The sequence below is a fragment of the Micrasema longulum genome, unplaced genomic scaffold, assembly GCF_059751315.1.
Source record: "Micrasema longulum isolate JH-2025_06_02 unplaced genomic scaffold, ASM5975131v1 h1tg001264l, whole genome shotgun sequence".
NCBI lineage: Eukaryota > Metazoa > Arthropoda > Insecta > Trichoptera > Brachycentridae > Micrasema > Micrasema longulum.
This window is the reverse complement of record NW_028278451.1, coordinates 429,092-449,870: the sequence shown is the minus strand read 5'-3', so window position 1 is coordinate 449,870 and position 20,779 is coordinate 429,092. Positions and strand designations below refer to the sequence as shown.

General features: G+C 36.0%; 1 protein-coding gene and 1 long non-coding RNA gene across 5 annotated transcripts in view; one reads left to right on the top strand and one right to left on the bottom strand.

The window, feature by feature from the left end:
- The window catches only part of LOC148276174 (uncharacterized), a 164,157-nt gene extending 143,871 nt beyond the window's left edge, over window positions 1-20,286 (top strand). The window contains exon 3 of the long non-coding RNA XR_015823852.1: window positions 19,622-20,286. This is a non-coding gene — a long non-coding RNA (uncharacterized LOC148276174). The remainder of the gene's footprint in view (window positions 1-19,621) is intronic.
- Cirl (Calcium-independent receptor for alpha-latrotoxin) overlaps window positions 1-20,779 on the bottom strand; it is a 408,720-nt gene that overhangs the window by 28,198 nt on the left and 359,743 nt on the right. For all 4 annotated transcript variants that reach the window (XM_088234636.1, XM_088234638.1, XM_088234640.1 and 1 more), the window contains exons 4-10: window positions 13,265-13,457; window positions 6,932-7,038; window positions 5,155-5,390; window positions 4,539-4,698; window positions 2,720-2,908; window positions 1,584-1,713; window positions 316-455 (exon numbers count right to left, since the gene is read on the bottom strand). In XM_088234636.1, the coding sequence (XP_088090762.1) occupies window positions 316-455; window positions 1,584-1,713; window positions 2,720-2,908; window positions 4,539-4,698; window positions 5,155-5,390; window positions 6,932-7,038; window positions 13,265-13,457 (1,155 nt within the window). The remainder of the gene's footprint in view (window positions 1-315; window positions 456-1,583; window positions 1,714-2,719; window positions 2,909-4,538; window positions 4,699-5,154; window positions 5,391-6,931; window positions 7,039-13,264; window positions 13,458-20,779) is intronic.

The window sequence follows — 20,779 nt, the reverse complement described above, 5'->3', positions numbered from 1 at the left end:
CGGGAAATTGGATACAAAAATTGATTTCTTACACGCGCGGTAAAAATTAGAGCATTAAATTATAAAGGAAAGTTTCTTGAAAATGTATGAAAAAAATATTAAAAAATATTTTGATTAATACGAACTACTTTGAACGACATCGCTAGTTCATATGAATCAACCTTATCAATGATAAGATTCGATTTCCTTGTTGATAAGAGTCGATTGAGCGGAAAACCCCCCTCCAGGGTTCTGGTTCTATTCCGCATACAGAATTGTTTCTTCGCCCGCCCTGACACAAATATGAATGACAAAAATAGTCTCTATCAATCTTACCAGTTAGAAGAGTATCCGCTCCGAGAGTATCCAGTAGAATCGGAGTTCTAGACGAATGACCAGCCATGGTTTCTCTACTAGGAGCTCCGAGTCTCTTCTGCTGCTGCAAGAGGACGAGGCGGTGTGCGGTGCTCACACATCTACACAAAAAACATTTCAGTTACATATTTATTCATTTTAAGGATCAAACAACATACACGAATGATAGAAAAGTTGCTTTAAATGTAATTTACAAGGACGACGGGAATTTTCTCAAAAAGAAACAAGTCAGCTATCAAACTAAAAGCAATTGTGTTAATGCCCAACTATTATTAGAGTTAAGCAATGTCGTGCGTTGTCGTGATGCAACTTCCAGTCGTCTGAGATGTCCAGCCGGACGCATTGAATCCTGTGTTTCAGTCTTTAGCACTTCAAAGTCAAATTTAGCTTTCACAATTGTACCAGATGGTACAAACTAGTGATGGATCAGTCCTTTGATATTGATTGTTCGTGCCAGATTTTAAAACCAGTTGACTTGATTAAATATCTGGGAATACACGCAATAAGCATCGTCCTCATCTTCTTTAAAGGCTGTCTTAACCATTTGAACAGTTTCCGCTTGCCAAGTTTGACGCAAAACTTAATTGCCATCCTTTGCCCAACTGAGCGCTGCATTTTGACTTTAGTACAAGGTCCCAAACAACTTCCGCAGAATCACCTGTCCTCACTCTCCGGTGAGGACTAAGACCCAGCGTTCGTTAGCTGACTTTCCCCACTACCATTCTCAACCGGTCCACGCGTGCTCCGACGTACAGTCGCGTCAAAGAAAACCACTGACATTACTTTCCAAACATACCATGTATGGCTCCGAATGCTGGGTATTGAGTAAAAAAGACATTTCTCCTCATATTTGGGAGGAAAAGACTAAAAAAGACATTCAAAGCTGTGCAGAAAAATGGAGTTTGAAGAATATTATAGAAGAAAAAATATATTTACAGTGGGCCCAAGGCCCAACATAGTGCAATTTAATACATAGGGAGGTTGTGATGGGCAGGGCTCGTTGAAGGAATGAGTGAAGAAAGAGTGCCTACTAAGATACTTCATACAAAGCCCCAAGGTAGACCTAAGGTGAAGTGCAGCGGGACGCGGATGCTCTTAGCATCATAGCGACCAATGTTGGAGGAGGCCAAGGCCCACTGAGGGCTGCAGAATCAATGAATAACATTTGACGTTGATTTAATCTAAGTACGATCATTAGGAATGTTTGCAAATGTAGATGATCTCCTTACCTCCATCTGGCGAGACCGGTGGCGCCGCCGGGACAAGGCTGCACGGCAACTTCTCCGACCGTGGTCCAATTCCAGTGGAGACTCCTGGCCGTGGTTGGTGGACAATGCTTCCATAGTGGCAAAACCGGAGCTGGAAAGAATGAACGAACTTTATAATCAAACGGCGGAAGGTGGAAAAATTGAAGCTTCAGAATACCAAAAAGAGTTTCTCATTTACCATTATCCACACCGAAATGTGCATAGGGCACATCAGTGGTACTCCAATTGAAGGGAATCAGCGATTATTTAAAATTAAGAATTGGGTGTGCTCCCTTGACTAATATTGCGGAGTTACAGATCAGAGGTTCGAACTTACTTTACCACAACTCGATTTCCATTTTATAGTGAGTTTTTTACAACTTACTGAAGATGGTCAAAAAATTTGTTACAAAAAATTTGTTACATGAAGGTAATATAATATGATCAGTCTAATGCTTCAAATTCTATTCCAAGGAATATTAGATATTGCAGTGTAGAAGGAGCGTTAAAAAAATCACATCCATCTTGCCAGGAATCCAACCCAGGACCTCAAGCTTGTAGACAAATACACCAACCAGTGACTACAAGGCGGACATGTCTTCACTCGATTTCCTATTTAACTATTTTCAATTGAATGTAGCCATCGAGTCGAAAACAGTCATTTCAAACACAGAACTGTGTTGAAAAAGAATGACTCTTTTTGACGATTATCGCGTCTATACTAGAAAAGAACGCGAAATAGTAAGCAAATTTAAGTAAATTTATGGCATAGCCGAGATACTGCAATAAAAACAAATATTGTATCGTTGAGTAACGTTAGGAGGCGCTACTCAGGGGCGACTTCGTGGTATGACAACGAGTTTTTTGACAGATCAGAAGTTGCATTCAAAATTCGGTTGGTGGATTTTGATTATACGCCGCAATGGACATTATTTTCAAAGGACAGAAAAAAAGACTTAATTTTTTTAACTATTGTGAAATAGAAATATGTAATGTGGTCACTTACACTAGCCAAAGGTTAAAAGATAGGTCAAAAGCCCTATAAATAAATGCCTAGACTTCCATATTCCCTTCTAAAAGCTGTTTTCCATTTCTGGTGTAATATATGTAAAACATACCCGATGTATCAGAATTATCATGGTGGTTGTGGTGATGATGTCTTCTACCACTATCTCCTTCACTAGATGAAGTGTGATCTCTCTCCTTATCTCTTTCCCTCTCATGGGGCGGAGATGCAGCGGCAGTATCCCTGTCCCTGTCTCGGTCGCCGGGAGAGTCGTCGCCCTTTTTGGAGTTCTCCGTAAAACCTTATGAAAGAAATTGCAAAATTATTATCACTATTGAATTAGAAGCAGGCGGCTATCAGCTGATACGCCCTTATCTTGACTTTTTGGTAAGCTTATTTCTCTTCCTATACATGGCCAATTGGTTTTTGAATGGCATGTGTGGAGAAATATCGTATGGCACAATGAACACATGCAGACTGAAAGCAAGGTCCGGATATACAAAACGGGTGTCAGACCAATCATGACGTAAGCAGTAAAGACTAGGGCAGATGCAGCCAGAACAAAAATCTGCACAGAACGTCACAGATATGGTCACAGAGTTTTTTTGCAGAAAAATAATCCTAGCATCTCTTAATAATAATCAGAAAGGGAGAAATATTTCCATCTTTATTCATAGTAAAAGACACTGTGTGTCGTAGTTAAGTCCATCAGAGATTTAGGAGTTGTTTTGGACTATAAACTGACTTACAACGAGCATATAGATAATACAGTAAATAAATCACTGAAATTACTTGGCTTTATTAACAGAATATCCTCTGATTTTACTAATGTCCGTACAATCAAAACTCTTTATTGCCCGACTGTTCACCCTCTTCTAGAATATGCCTCCGTGGTCTGGTCTCCATTCTATGTCAATCGCATAAATCACATTGAATCAGTCCAACATCGCTTGCTTCGAAAAGTAGCGTGGATGATTGGACTAGAGAGGTAATTATTCTTATCCTGAAATAGAGTCAATGTTAAATATTTCTAGTCTACAAAAATGTAGAACTAATATTGACTACATATATATGCTCGGCATGCTAAATAGTATAATTGATGTTCCATCATTACTGGGACAAGTAAAATTCAATATTCCGACTCGTAGATTGAGAAACAATGAAGAACTGTTCATCGATCAGCATAGAACAAACTATGGCCTTAATTCTCCAATGACCCGTCTTTGTCGTATTGTTAACTCAAGACAAGATCCGGACTTTTTTGGTTTAAGTTTAGCACTAAATAAATAGTCCAGATCTTGTCTCGATGTCCCTTATATTTGTCAATGCTTCTTTTCTTTTTTCAATGTTTTAAATTATTGTTTTATTGTAATATTTAAACCCTATAAATCGTATACATGGACAATGTCCGTTAATAAATAAATAAATATATTTACAAATATTCGCTCAGTGCTAAATAAGCACCTACATGACATGTGTAGATCTATTGTGACAGATCCCTGAAAGTTGATTCTTGTCAGGCTACTGAGTAGAGAGCGGACGCTTCCATATCTATTGCTAAATCTCCTCCTCCAAGCCGAGGGACCCTGAAGAATAGGGCTATTATGTAGGGGGCAAGTGCTCTTACATCCTCAGATTTAACCAGTGGTCCCCTGAAGATCTGGCTACTTTTGTGAGCATTACATTCACATGGAATATGAATAGATGTTTCATCATCTGCACTGCAGAACCTACTGCTAAAAGCACAAGATGCGTATATTCCTTTACCTTGGTATGAGGGAATGAAGCTGTGGTAAAGCTGGATTCGAAACTCGGATGTCTGGTTCGTGAGTTCGCAACACGACCAGGTAACAACAATGCGATTCTAAGCCGGTCCCGGCTTCAAAAGTAAGGTAATACGCAATTTAATCGAAATTAAGCAGAATTAATACCTTCTCGGCCATCTTCTTTGGGTTTGTTAGTGATCTCATCGCTGGGGTCTGATTCTATCAGGAGTGAGTCTTCGGTAGCCGCGGGAGCTACGGCATCTAAAGGAGACACCTTTAGGGAAGGTTTTGCAGCCATCTCCGGAGAGTGGCCATCATTCTTCACCTGGAACCAAATATGATTTTAGAATTGTACAAAAACATCATACGTACAGATTTATAATTTAAAAAAAACCTCCCAAGGGTTAGACATATAACACTACTTCCCTTTGACGGAAAAGCAAAGGACAAAATATTTGTTAAGTTCATACCCAGAGACATCAGGCTCCGGCTTCTTTGCCTTAGTCTAATTTACGAACCATTCTACATATTCTCTGAAAGATGATAATTAATTAATTATAATAAATCAACTGGTATCCCATAGTGTTTGTCTATTATATTTATTTGTCTTTGCTCTTCCTTTTATTGTTCCTTATAAATTTTCTAATAATATATTAAAAATGGACTATGTCCGTACATTCACCGTTCTCACGGGGCACCCCTGAGAGTTTCCCACTTCTCAACCCGAGAGCTAACAAACTGAGCAACAATCTTGAATAAGGTATTCAGAGCGCCTCCTCACCTTGATGACTCCCGGGCGCAGGTCGGGCGGCATCGTGATGTGCGGCCGGAAGGTGGGCGGCGCGAGGTGGTGCGCGCCGCCTCCCCCGGCCGGGCGCGCCCCGGCGCCCCCCGCGGCCCCCGCGGCGGACGCGCCCCCCGCCAGCGCGGGGCCCGGCGACGTGGACAGCCAGACGGAGGGCTGCGAGGTGATGAGCCAGGGCGGGGAAGGGCGGAACGTACTGCTGGTCGTGGCGGCTAGAAGACACGAATAATAAATCGATTTGATTTATTTATTGAAGACTTCGAGTACTAAAAATACATGCGCATTAACGGCTCATTCCTAAAAATTTATTGGACCAAAATAACAACAAATAAAACTACTACTAATAACAACAAGAATATTTAAGGGATTTAATAGGAACAACATATCAGGCCAGAAACCCTTGAGCAATGGTTCGACATTATTAAGGTATAATATACTCTTCAAAAGCAAGAGTATTTGCCTCTTAAGCATGACTGCTCTTCAAATTGCCATAACCAGAGGCAGGTTGGTTGAACAGGTTGGTTCAGGCAGGTTGGTAAAACAATCTGTGCTCACGCTGTCGGAAATAACCATCAGTAACATAAAAATGTATACTCTCTAATATGCCCAAATTCACGATAAAACCTCTCATCAGTCTGAACAAATTGGTCAGTGTGAACCCATGCCTTCTAAGTTGCAAATTGTTGGTCCAAAGCTTGCCCAAGAGTAATGCAGCGGGAAAGAGCCACAGATAACTACCATACTCCTGCACATAGAATTTTATTCTGAACCCTCTCCAACATGAAGGAACATCTCGCCTCGTATGGACTCCATATCACCGAATCAATCCCAAGCCTGCTCCAGACCAACGAGTTGTACAGAATTCTGAGTATACTGGGAACATCTTCCAGCTAGCCAAAAACAGACTGATCAATATAAAAAAACGACATAAATTGTCCCTAATTAAAAAAAAATATAAATACACGAATTTATTTTCAAATATCAGCTGTTTTTAGTGGGTATTATATTTACGGATGTAAAATTACGTAATGAGGAAGTTCAGTGGTTTTTTTCAAATTTTTTATTTGTTAATAGACTGTTAAACTAAGTCAAAATTTTTTTTTTTAATTTTTACATATCGTATTATCGGCGCTACGATTTTTTAAAGTTTTGTATTTCTGAAATAACTCCGCGTGTGACGTCAGAGGTTCATTTCCGCTTATTCTCATTCAGTTCTTCCTATTGGTCCAGAGGCGACAAGCGGACCGGAAAGCTTCCATAGCTCTCAGATCATAGGTTGATTCACATGAACCAGTGACGTCATTTAAAGTAGTGCGTTTTTATCAAAATATTTTTTATTATTTTTTCTGTACATTTTCAAGAAACTTTGCAGTACAATTTAATGCTCTAATTTTTACCCCGCGTAAGAAAACATTTTTTGTGTCCAATTTCCCGTAGGGCTGAAGTTCCTCATTTTACCAAAAGGATCGCATTTCGTCAGCATTTAACCTACTTTCATAATTATTTTTCCAATTCCATACTTCGCTCCCAAACATTAGATTTGGCACTAGAACTCCATTGTGAACTGCTAGTTTTGCCTCCTGCGATAAACATCTGTTTGCCAAAGTAGATTTTAGTGCACTGTACACCCTGTTCCCGGCACTCACCCTCCTTTCAATATATTTCGTGAATAGTAAATGTACAAACATTCACGAGAATAATTAAAGTACCTTTAGGTTATATTGAATAAATAAGTCTATTTTGTCGTACTCACCGGGTATGCACGTGTAGTGGGCTTCTAAATATTTGAGTGTGTTCGGACAAGGATCCCCAAACATGCTAGTACTGGCCAGTATACTGCAGTTTTGGTTCATACTGCATCTGTGGACAAAAACATGCAATCATTAGAATGCATTACGCAAATCGTTAAATCGGCCACTCAATTAAATGTCGGCATTCAATTGAATGGCTAGGCCGTACGTCGAATGAATTAAGATTTTTCAATTCGATTCAATTCAATTCATTTATTTAAATTTATTTTATTTTTTATTTATTTAATTAATTTTACAATACGCCCAAGGGGCATTTACAAATAATATACATGTAAGTACAAACATAGTGCGTAAAAAATTAAAAGATAAACAACGCTTTTTTGTATACATGTAGAAACAATAAGAAGCATACTGCCATGCAAAATAAAAAGTAAAACTTTACATAGAAAAAAAAAAAAAAAAAATTGATATAAAAAAAGTAATTGAAATAAAAAGCAAATTGTAAATAACTTGTAAAGAATTCAAACAAAAAAATAAATACATTTTTATATACTTATAAGTATAAAAAAATGGTATCAACAAATTATTGTTGAAAACAAATAATGAAAATTAGTTAACAGTAAGTATATATGTGAAAATGATATAATATACGGTACACAAAAATATTTGATAAATTAATATCAGAAAGAGATAAGATAATAATAATACACATCAAAAACACAGAAAGAATTGTTTGAAAAAGAAAGTTTAATTACGACATTAATAATTAGTCTCAAACAGTGCATTTAAGAACGTTTTAAAATGGATAATTGTCGTATTAAAAATGTCTATTTCACAAGTAAATTTGTTGGCTAAGGAATGTAAACGCGGAATCGGAGAGTGTCGTGCATAGTTAGTACCCACGTATGTACTCGTAGTTGCAAACAACTCCGTACTTATAAATATAACATATACAACAATATTTTGAGTTTGTCCAAATTTTTGTAGACAAGGACTGGATTCACCTCCCTGGGGAGCTGTTTATATTAACATAATACAACAGTGATGAAGAACATTTAAGAGAAGGTAATATAGAAGTCTAGGCATCTACAGGGCTTATGACCTGTCAATGGCTGGTTTAAGTGGTCACTTTACACACTGTGTAACATTCACCATTCTGCCTATATTTGAACATCTATATTCCTTCAACTCTTTCATCTGTTGATGTTTGTGATAAGTTATATGATTATATGATAAATAATATATATTGTTGATAAATTACCCGGTCCATGAAGAAGTGTAGAAATTGAAAAAATAATATTTTCAGGCGTTGCCTAGTATGTAGGTGAAATGATTCAATCAGATGAATCTCACCTGCATAAATAAAGGTTTCAGCTCTTTAACTTCACACTCTTTAACAACTCTCCCAGCAGAGGTGCGAGGCTGTGAAAGTGAAGTGATGTTTCGGAAAAAACTTAAAACCCACTTGTTCTCTAAATCATTTGAATAAATTCGTAGCAGGTGACAACAAAATAAATTGTTTTAATTAAAATACAAATTTAAAAGCTTCAATAATTTTTTATTTTTTTTAAGCGCCCTTGAGGTATTATATTACGAAAATAGCGCTATATAAGTTATCCATAATAATAATAATAATAATACCGATAACCATAGAACTAACTATGGTTTTCATTCCCCTACGCCCAGAATTCTTAGGTCTGCCAACAAACATACCAGTCTTGATTTCTTTGATAACAAGTTATCTTCTTTCAAACGATCGCTAAATCAAATTCAATTATAAACACCTCTCTCTCGCTTCCACTCCCACAAAGTCTACTATAAACCATCGAGTCTTTCTACTTTTTTAATAATATTTTTGTAAAAATACTTAAAAGTTTTATACAACTAAAATATAATTACTTTTCGACCGGAAGATTACGTCGTTTCAAATTTAGACTCAACTTTGGTATCTAGATTCTTATATAAATGTATTTAACTAAAATTTGTTCTAATGATTTGAAGATAATTGATAATTGAAAATCTATTTTTTATTCATCTAACTTTTTGTACATAATGTTATTTGTACATTGGCGAGCTTATTGCTAAATGGCAATTTCTTCCAACGAAACAATAAAATAATAGTTTTATTTTGACAATTCAAGTTACAAAACATATGCAAGAGAAAATAAAGATTAAAAAGCTAAAGATGTACAAAAATAGAAATAAACGTATTTGTTTATAAATTACCTTAAATCAAAACTATTACTCAATGGGAAAAAGTAAAAAAGAGGAGACAGGAAAGGAGGAGAGATTAAGGAAGAGAAAGGAGATGTTTCTTCAGACGTGATTTAAACAGAGATACTGTAGTAACATCTTTTTTTTTTAAATAAATATTTGCGTTCTTATAATTTACCCAAATATTTAATTTTCAGGGCCATTTTCAACCATTTGTAAATACCTCACTATTAGAAAATGGAATCAAGTTGGGGTAGAGTGGGATTCGAACCACAGACCTTTGGTCCGTGAGTCCGAGACACTAGCCACAAGACCACAACCCGATTTGATGGTGGATGGGAGATGATTCCACAGTCGAGCCGCATGGACACTATATGAGTTAGAGAAGAAAGAGGAATTGTGGATGGGTAATTTTTCCGAAACATCACTTCACTCTCACAGACTCGCACCTCTGCTGGGAGAGCATTCCATGCCATAGGGCCTGCGACCGCAAATGCGCGTGCACTAAATTTAGTGCGCTGTTTGCGTAGAGGTATAATAACTTTTTCTCTCGCCGTAGACGTAGCTGATCTAAGCGTGAGACGCCTGCCAGCTAGTTCATCTGGAATGCATAGTTCCCTTAGATATTCCGGAGCAGAGTTGTGCAGTGACTTATACATAAGCCAACAGAGTTTGTATTCGACCCTCTGTGGAAAACGTAGCCAGTGTAGTTCCCGAAGTAGTGGAGTGATATGACTGAACGTAGAGATTCCGAAAATGAAAGAGTGAGTTTTGTCTGAGGTTTCTAGTTGGGATATTTAATTTTATTGAGCTCAGTAGTTCAATAGAGATCTCTAAAAAAATATTTATTTTATCTAATTTATGTTTTTTTTTTTATTATTGCGCAATTTTTGGTGATTTCCAAATGTTTCGGGCGTTTTACTGTATCTTATTGACTTTTTCGTAACCTTCAGACCAGCCTTTTGGAAAGCAATTAGGGCTGTAATGAAGGTCAGTCTAAAAGTCAATAAGGTATTGTTTTAAATTGAATATTACAAAAAGAATTATCTTCTCTTTAAAAAAAAAAAATACAATTCTATAAAAAAGGTTTCAACTAAAGTATTTCAATTTTTTTTATTTTTTTATTACCGAAGGCATAATTTTAAATAGAAATAAAGGAAAGATGTCACAAAAATGTATTTGAAATGAAATGTCACAAAAATGTATATGATTTAAAATGCTTGTATTTTTTTTCAAAAACAAAAAATTAAAATTTGGCCGCGGCCACTTTTATGTTAAATGTATTATCTTTAAATTATTTTTTTAAAAATTGTTCAGTACTTAGTCTTTATTGAGATCCCAGATACCTAAGTTTAGTCTAAATTTGAAATGGCGTAATCTGCCGCCCTAAAAGTAATTATATTTTAGTTACATAAAACTTTTAAGTATATTTTTTAACAGAAATACCTGTAAAACATATTGTTTATATATAATTTATGTTTTTTTGTTTTTTTATTACTGCCCGATTAAAAAAAAACATTCGTTTTAATATGGCAAAATCGTATAATTTCCTAATTTTGCGTTAGTTTTTCTGGACTACAGCCTTAAGTATGCATTGACGATGCTAAAGCTATTATCATCGCCGGTAGGTACTGCACGTGAGTACGTACCTGGTGCCCGGGTTCACTCGCGTCCGCGTGCATTTAAAGCGGTCTAGAAAGTTCGTCGCGAAACCGGTTTCGGTCAGTAATCGATAGCTAAGGTTCTCAGCTTAACGTGGATGTTGTTATGTATAAACAAAATGTATTTTATTCAAATTGCTGTTGCCATATTTATTCCTTTTTTAAATTTTTTTATTTAAATCTTAAAATAGGGCACACATATCATACATATTGTTATGTGTGTTCTAATAATAACATTGCAAATATATTTAATTTATAAATTGTTTATCACATATGTCTTGACCATTATTTTAAATTTTGATATGTTTTTTTCTTCATAAATATTTTTTTCCATTTCGTAATACTTTTTAATTGCTTTAAATAAAATTGAATTTCGTGACTTTGCCTTCTTCCTAAATGGAAGTCTAATTTTGTTCTTTTCTCTAGTATTGTGATTGTGTTCATGCTGGTTCCGATCAATTGTTTTCCAAAATTCTGTTTTTTTATTAGAGTTTATAATTTTATGAACAAATATCATTGTATTGTAAAATATTCTTTGTTTATATGTTAATAATTTCATTTCATTTACCATCGACTTTACCCTCGTATATCTGTTTTTTTTCAAAATGATTCTAAAGGCTTTATTTTGTAATACAGTTAGTTTATCTATGTTTTCTTTGTTTGATAAAAATAAAATGCTACTACAGTAGTTAACGTGTGGTTCAATAATTGCTTTGTAAATAGTTTTTTGAAGATATTGATTTATTTATTTAATTGACGGACTTATACAGTCCAATCTAACGATGGTAAATACAATTTCTTATAATAAATACAGGTATTAAAGCTAGGACAAAAAAAAAATACTACCTAAAGACAAGATCCGGTCTATCTTATAGTCCTTAAAATGTAACATGAATAGAATGAAAGTTGTCAGAAAAAGTGACGACATAACTTTGTAGTAACGTTAAAGGAGTTATTTATATTGACACGCGAAAAATCATTTGTATCTGGCGTGTTAATTTATTTTTTTAATACAATGCTTGAAACATAAATCAATGTTAATACGAGTATATAAAATCAGCTTTAAAACTAAAATAAACCTAATTATTAACGGCGTTCTTACAAGGTTACATCATTTTGCAAAAACGTTAGAGATGGGACAAATTGATCAACAAATTGATGGTTGTTTATGAAAAAAGTAAAAATATATCATTTTTTGGTGAATAATTGTGTCAAACACACTATAATAGCCTTGTTTTTGCGTTTTTTATTTCAATTTTCGAAAACAGAGTTTCATCATTGCGTGACGGTTTGATCAGCGATCAGTAATTTCCCATCACTAATCTTCATCCTTCTTCTCGGTCTTCCTCGATTTCTACATCCATCAACATTCGCATTGTACATATTCTTAGCCGTTCTTTCGCTGTCCATTCGCTCTACATGTCCAAACCAGCGCAGAGCTCTTTTCTTGATTTTGTCGATAATGCTTGTCTCAGCCTCACGTACGGATCTCAGCATTTGTGCATCTATCGTACATAGCTTTACCACACATCCGCCTGAGAGATCGCATTTCGGCAGCATTCAGCCTACTTTCATCCCTGTTTTTCCAAGTCCATACTTCGCTCCAACACATCAGGGTCGGGACCAGGACTCCGTTGTGAACTGCTTATTTTGGCTCTTGCGACAAACATTTATTTGCCAAGGTTGATTTAAGTGCACCGTTCACTCTGTTCCCGGCACTCAACCTCCTTTCAATATCTTTCTCAGTCATTCTTTCCCTAGTAAACATACTTCCCAAATACACAAATTTCTCTACTTGTTTTAGTATAACTCCATTCACAGTGCTTTCACATTTAGTCATACTTATATTTCTTTCAAAAACCATCACATTATGACCTATAATTTATTTATTGTACAGCGCTCTTGAGGTCATCTTCACAAAAATGGCGCTATATAAATTATCGAACTATAGACAACTTAAACAAATACAAACTAAAACCACTTTCAGACAAAGGGATTTTGAGTATTATTCAATTAAAATCCATAACCTACTTCCACTATCTATTAAAACAATTAGTAACGAGAAAATGTTTAAAAAGGCTATAAAAATGGATAGTGGAGCTAGGTCTCATTCGCCCATACCAAAATTGAATCAACTGCTCCACAAGTTTATAGCTTATGTTAGGTTTTTGTTATTTTCTTGTTTTTAAAACTGTCTAAATGTTTGTTAATTATCTTTGTTTTTTTAAGTTAGTCTTCTTTGTTTATTCTCAAATGTAATTTTAAAAAAGTATATTGTTAAGTGTCCTCGGCACGGGAAACCCCAGTGAGGTCACATTATTTTTATTATTAATTATAGTTTGAAAGAAAAAAATATGAATAAATAAAATAAATAATAACAGCACCGCGTACACAACAATAAATATAAATTTCATACACTCGGACAAACTGAAAATATTGTTGATAAAAGTAAATACTTACATCGTGTGAAGAACACGCAGAGACTTGGTGCTCATGCAGTTGACACTCCAGTCGGTGTTCCCGTGGTCGTTGCAGATGGTGATGGAGAACCGGCCGTAGTTGGCCCGGATAAGGTGTATGACCTCTCCATCCCGGCACTCTATCTTCAGCGTCTTGCCCTCGCAGGCGTACGCCGTCTCGTACCGGGTCGCACCTGTGGCGGGAGAAAAAAACTAACATTAGGAAAATTTTGATTTTTTTAGTCGGACAGAACAGACACGACGGATAGCAACCGTATATATAGTTGGATAATTTATATGGCGCCATTTTTGTGAAAATCACCTCAAGGGCGCTGAACAATTAATACATATCCCAGTACGTCTTGCAGCTACAGAGCGCATAGACAATTTAGCCCCCATTTACACATTTTAAAAATTGTCAAATAAATTTAGTGTATTAATGATATTTAAAAATATATGAATAATAAAAAGGAGTAAGATTACAACACGTCTTGCAGCTACTAAGCGCATAGACGATTGGAATTCTAGACCCCATTTACAAAATTTAGGTATTTGAAAGTTGATATATGAAAGCTAGATAACCAATAATCGTGCAGCTACAAAGCGCATGGACGAGTGGAATTCCAGCAAAGTTAAAACAATATCAATAAATTTATAAAAAATAGAGCATAGTAGTAAATTGGTCAAGTGTTCATGCTAAGAAGTAAGCAATAAAAAACTAAATAAATCAAACACTGTTTCAACTCCATGGTTAACAAAGGGAGATAGATGTCCGAAGAGAAGCTTTTGTAGACAGTAGGTAGATACCGTCGCCATGTGGCCCACTGGCTGCTAGATAATTTCTGGAGACGCAGTCTTCAACCGCCCGAACACTGAACATAGTCATAACATAGTCATAGTCATAGACAAGAACTGGAATCGATTTCCTTGGAAGCTGTTAAGGTGATTCTAAACGAAAATATGAAACTAATTAATTATGATTTTTTTATTGAAAAGTGCCATTTTTCTTTTGTTTTCAATGGACATTTTACAAGACTTGGTTTGCGGAAAGTTTTCACTATATTGATTGCAACAAATCCCATAACAATATAATTAAGATCATTTTCACAAAATGATGAATAAAACCAAAAATAAACAATGCGAATGTTGATGGATGCAGAAATATAGGAAGACCGAGAAAGACATGGCATGACCGAATCCAACAAATACTTAAAGATGGACATGTCAAAAGTCGGAATAATCGGCGCGCGTGCATGAGAAGATGTATGAAGGTAGAGGAAGCGAGATCTGTATGCAAAGATAGAGTGTTGTGGCGTTCTATCCTCTCTGCCTACCCTTACGGGGAAACGGCGTGATGGTTTGTTTGTTTGTTTATATTATAACTTCAGCAAATTGGATACAAAAAATGTTTTCTTACGCGCGGTAAAAAATAGAGCATTAAATTACACGGCAAGGTTCTTGAAAATTTACGGAAAAAACATTTTTAAAATATTTTAATAAAAACTAACTACTTTGAACGACGTCACTAGTTCATACGAATCAACCAATGGTAAGCGAGTTGTGGCAGATTTCCGGTTTACTCACCGCCAACGGACCAATCGGCAGAACTGACCGAGAAGAAGCGGAAGAGAACGTGAGACGTCACACGCGGAGTAGTTTCAGAAATGCAAACAATGCAACAAGACATGAATCGCTATACACCTCAAAGAGCGCGGAAAAATTGTTTCGAATTTTTGCGGAATAATACGTCGGTGGTGTTGGCGCAGCGTGAATTTAGGTGCAGATTTCCAAGTCGTCCGACACCAACTGCGTAAGTAACCGCTCGCCTAGAAGTGTATGGGACAACAGGAGATGCCGCCAGGTCTGGCCCCGGAGCACCTGTTCTGCTGAGGATATCCCGGCTGCGGCTGAAGATGCTGCAGAGGATCCCGGAGTATCGACCAGACGACGTGCCACGTAATTGGGCATCAATCGGCGGTCTTCACAGAGAACTTTGGGATTGGAGAACACGTGGTTCCAACAGGATGGATCAACGGCGCATACTGCACGAGCCACAACCAATATTCTGAGGGCTGTATTTCCGGGCCGCTCAATCTCTCGTTTTAGTGATTTGCACTGGCCGGCAAGATTACCCGATTTAACCGTCCCTGGCATTTTTTGTGGGGTTTCTTGAAGTCGAGAGTCTTTGTTAACAGGTCTCAGACTCTTGAAGCCCTCAAAGAGAATATCCGTAGAGAATGCAAGAACCTAGCGCCGGAAGTTCTGGAAAGAGCGAAGGAAAATGCCATAAATCGGGCCCGTATGGTCATCGTATGGGCGTTCAACCAATACAAATTTGATGGTGTTTACGAATTTTGTCACAAAGTCACTCGACAAAGGTGCTCAAGTAGACTGTTCGTACAACGATTTTTCCAAAGCTGAAAACTGAAACTTCAGAGGATTGGCTTAAGTGACATTCTTCTAAAGCTATTCACAAATTATCTTACAGATCGTAAGCAATATGTGTCATATGGACTGTATCAATCTGAAACATTTAATACCTCTTCAGGAGTTCCTCAAGGATCTAATTTAGGACCAATGTTATTTATAATCTTTATAAATGATATTGGTAAAGTCATAAAATTTTGTAATTTTCTTTTATTCGCTGACGACCTAAAATTTGTTTGTGAAATACTGACTTCTTTAGATTGTATTAAACTTCAGTGTGACATTCAAAATATAATTCAATGGAGCAAACAAAACAAATTATTCTTCAATGTTTCCAAATATTTTGTAATGGCATACACAAGAGCATCCAAAACAATATACTATCGTTATCTCATGGACGGAATAAGGCTTGAAAGGGCTTCAACGTCGAGAGATCTCGGGGTGTTGTTTGATGCTCAGTTATCTTTTAATCTTCATATAGTTAATCTACGTAATGACTCCCTTAAAATGCTTGGTTTTGTTCTTAGAAATGCCAAGATCTTTTCTCACACTCAGATTATGAGGACATTGTATAATTCCTTGGTAAGAAGTCGTTTGGAGTTTAGTTCCATTATTTGGTCGCCACATGAGGCTCGATACTCTTTGATGGTGGAGAGAGTGCAGAAAAAATTTCTGCTCTATCTGTACCTAAAAGAGTGTGGATATTATCCTTGGCTCTTCCCAACCGACTTTTTACTGGGAATGCTAGGCTATCAGTCATTGTGGAAGAGGAGGGACGTTCATTTGGGTGTTCACTTTTTCCAGGTGATCGGTGGTCGCATACATAACTCAGAAATTCTGATGGATGTAGGTCTGTTCGTACCTGATAACTATCTTCGACAAAGACAAAATCGATTGTTTTACCTACCACGATGCAGAATCAACCTGCCAATGGTTATGCCGGTTGGTAGAGCAATCTTGCTACTTAATCGCATCGCCTCGGATGTCGACATATTTCACGACAGTGGACCTTCTCTTAGGAAAGCACTTTCTAACTTTTTTTTTACATTTTGCTATATTATTTTAATAACATAACTATCTACTGTAATTTGTGATCTATTATTGTATTTAGAATGAATTGGGTCTTTTTTCTGTAATGTTCTAAATATTTAAATAAAAATAAATGAAATCTGAATAAAATAAATGAAATCAATTCTGGCGGCGGCCCCTTGGCCGATATCATTTTCTTGACTTAATCGAATAAAAGTAAAGATATCAAATAAACAGAATCCAAAAGCAAAATCAAAATTGTTCATTCATAAAAAAAATTACAGCCAAAGAACATCGGGTGACAATTTTTGCGCCACTTTGTTCATTCTGTTTTTGACCCTTACAGAAATTCAAACATCCGCCAAAGATATAATTTATAATGTATTATGACATGTTTAAGACAGCTGCCGTTCGTCATTTGCTAATGTCGATCGGACACCATCTTCCGCCATTAAATTAAAAATAAACAAAGACGAAACACCTGCTAAAACACGTGTATTTTAAATCCAACTGGTGTTAATTCCCCACAAACATGGAATGTGTATTTAGATATACAAGACAAAAAAGCATCTAATGTACAAAACACGGGCCCACGGATATAAATCTTCTTATACAAGTGTAACACAAAAATACGAGCCGTGTTAAAAATAAGCTTATTTATAAGCCGCGTTAAAATTGTCCGCTTGTAGCAAAATTTTTGGACAAAAAATTTCGACTGCCACAAATATTTCGAGTACATGTCGCACGTTCGATAAAATAGTCTCAACTATAACATTAATATTTTATTTTATTTTCTTTTATTTAGGAAGCATACAGAACAGTTACATTGTTTTTATTTTACACAGTTAGACTTAACTCTAATGGACCAGTGAAGTTTTCATATTGTTTAATAATTATATGTAAGGTTATTAATTAAAGTACAAAAAAGAGAAGGAAAATAAACATAAATAGAAGTTATTTAAAAAGTAAAATTAAAGTGAAAAAATTAAGAAAATTTGTAAAAGTAATTGAAAGTTAAGAATTAAAATAAAGGATGAAAAATATGCTTAGATGTAAAAATAAAATAACATTTTTTTAAAAAGGAAAAACATAAATATACACATACATATTTTAAGGGATTCAAAGAAACGAAAATATTTAATATGAAAAAACATTTCCGGGATAGCCTTAAATATAAAGACAAACAATCTGACGCGCCGTTTCCCCGTAGGGATAGGAGAGGGTAGAACGCCATACCTATCGGACCTCTGTATTAGGGAAAATACATGTCAAAGAAAATCTACTACTAAGTCAGAATGAGGAAGTTCGGTATTTTTTTTATTAATTGTTAATAAATAGACTATAAACTAATACCCGTATGCAGAGACAAAACTTAAGGTGAGGAAAGTACATTCTATTGTCTTCTCCTTCGGGTTATTCTCCGCATTTGAGATTAGAATGTACTTTCCTCACCTTAAGTTTTGTCTCTGCATACGGGTATAAGCCAATCTTAAAAAAATATTATATATCGTATTATCAGCGCAATGATTTTTTATTTTATTTTATTTTATTCAGAAAACATACAGTCATACATAATAAATATTATAAACAACATTTTTTAATATGCATACATGCCCTTCGGTTCTGTCTGCTTTTGACATGACCAGACTTAAGATTTTGGTTTATAGAATTGTAATATAACATAATTGGAGACGAGGAACTAGAATCCCGATCGTCCATGCGCTCTGTAGCTGCAAGACGTGCTGGGATATTTATTTATTGTACAGCGCCCTTGAGGTGATTTTTACAAAAATGGTGCTGTATAAATTATCCAAATATATATATAAATAAAAAAATAATGAAATATATTTTTTGGCTTAGTTTCATTGTCTATAATTTATTTTTTTTCAAAACACAACTTCATTATAATTTAAAATACGTTATACACCTATTATATAGCTTCCAGTACTAATACAGAAGATCCGTCATCAAGACAATTTATCATGCTTCAAATTACAGCGTGAAAACGCAGTGCTTTTTTTCGACCGCTTTCGTAAAATTAGATTGGACATTTATAAATGTATGTGTGCGTCCAACGGCGACATTCGTCATAATTTATTGCGCTCGAGTGTCGGTGTCGTGTTCCGAGATGACAGAAGAAGAAGAAACACCCCACACGTGAAACTTAAAAAAAACAAATAAAACACAAAATGTATACACGCAGCGTTCAAATTAATAATACTTCTAATATATATATATATAGTTGGATAATTTATAAAGCGCCATTTTTGTGAAAATCACCTCAAGGGCGCTGTACAATTAATAAATATCCCAGTACGTCTTGCAGCTACAGAGCGCATGGACGGTTGGGATTCTAGTTCCTCGTTTTCAATTAAGATCAATCAAAAATTATAATAGATAGGAGCTAGATTACAGGACGTCTTGCAGCTACAGAGCGCATAGACAGTTAGAAATTTAGCCCCCATTTACACATTTTAAAAATTGACAAATAAATTTAGTGTATTACAAAATAATAATAATATGAATAGTAAAAAGGAGTAAGATTACAACACGCCTTGCTGCTACTAAGCGCATAGACGATTGGAATTCTAGACCCCGTTTACAAAATTAAGGTATTTTAAAGTTGAAATATGAAAGCTAGATAACCAATCATCGTGCAGCTACAAAGCGCATGGATGAGAGGAATTCCAGCAAAGTTAAAACAATATCAATAAATTTATAAAAAATAGAGTATAGTAGTAAATTGGTCAAGTGTTCATACCAAGAAGTAAGCAATAAAAAACTAAATAAATAAAGCACTGTATCAACTCCATGGTTAACAAAGGGAGATAGATGTCCGAAGAGAATCTTTTGTAGACAGTAGGTAGATATCGTCACCATGTGGTCCACTAGGCTGCTGGAGAATTTCTGGAACTAACTAACCATCACGCCACTTCCCCGGAGGGGTAGGCATAGAGGATAGAACGCCACACCACTCTGTCCTGGCACACTTCCTTTGCTTCCTTCACATTCATACATCTTCTCATGCACGCACGTCGATTATTCCGACTTTTCACATGACCACTTTCAAGAATTTGTTGTACTTGGTCATGCCATGTCTTTCTCGACCTTCCTCGACTTCTACAACCAGACACATTCGCATCATAAATCTTTTTAGCCGTTCTTTCATCATTCATTCGCTCCACATGACCGAACCATCGCAAAAGACCTTTCTTAATTTTGTCGATAATGCTTAACTCAGCCTTGCATTCTGCTCTAATTTCGACATTAGGGCACCTATCATACATTGTTTTTCCGCACATTCGCCTGAGGGATCGCATTTCAACAGCATTCAGTCTACTTTCGTCCCTTTTTTCCAACTCCATGCTTCGCTTCCATACATAAGGGTTGGTACCAGAACTCCATTATGAACTGCTAATTTAGCCTCTTGCGATAGACACTTATTTGCTACGAAAGACTTTAAGGCACCATTAACTCTGTTACCGGCACTAACCCTCCTTTCAATATCCTTGTCCATATTTCCATCTCTAGTAAACATACTACCCAGATATACAAATTCTTCGACCTGTTTCAAACTATCTCCATTTACTACAATCTTACATTCAGTCATAGTTACATTTCTTTCAAAGACCATGACGTTCGACTTTTGCACATTCATTAGCAAATCACTCTCCTTGCACACTTCGCAAACCTTTGTAACCAAGGATTGCAGTTCCTCTTCGCTGTCAGCTAGGAGGACTGCGTCATCGGCGTACAGAAGGCAACTGACAATTAGATTACTCATTTTCGCTCCCACATCCATACTTTTCAATTCTTTCATACATTTATCCATGTATATGTTGAATAACCACGGTGACATTACACATCCCTGTTTGACTCCTTTAGGGATGTCAAACCACGAAGTTAATGACCCATTTAGCCTTACACACGCTACACTATCTTTGTACAAAGAAGCAATAGCGCGGACAAGGTTGTCACTCACTCCATACTCCGATAGAACCATCCATATTTTTTTCTCTGTTTAATATAAATTAATACCTTTAAAAAAACATTAAGGGGG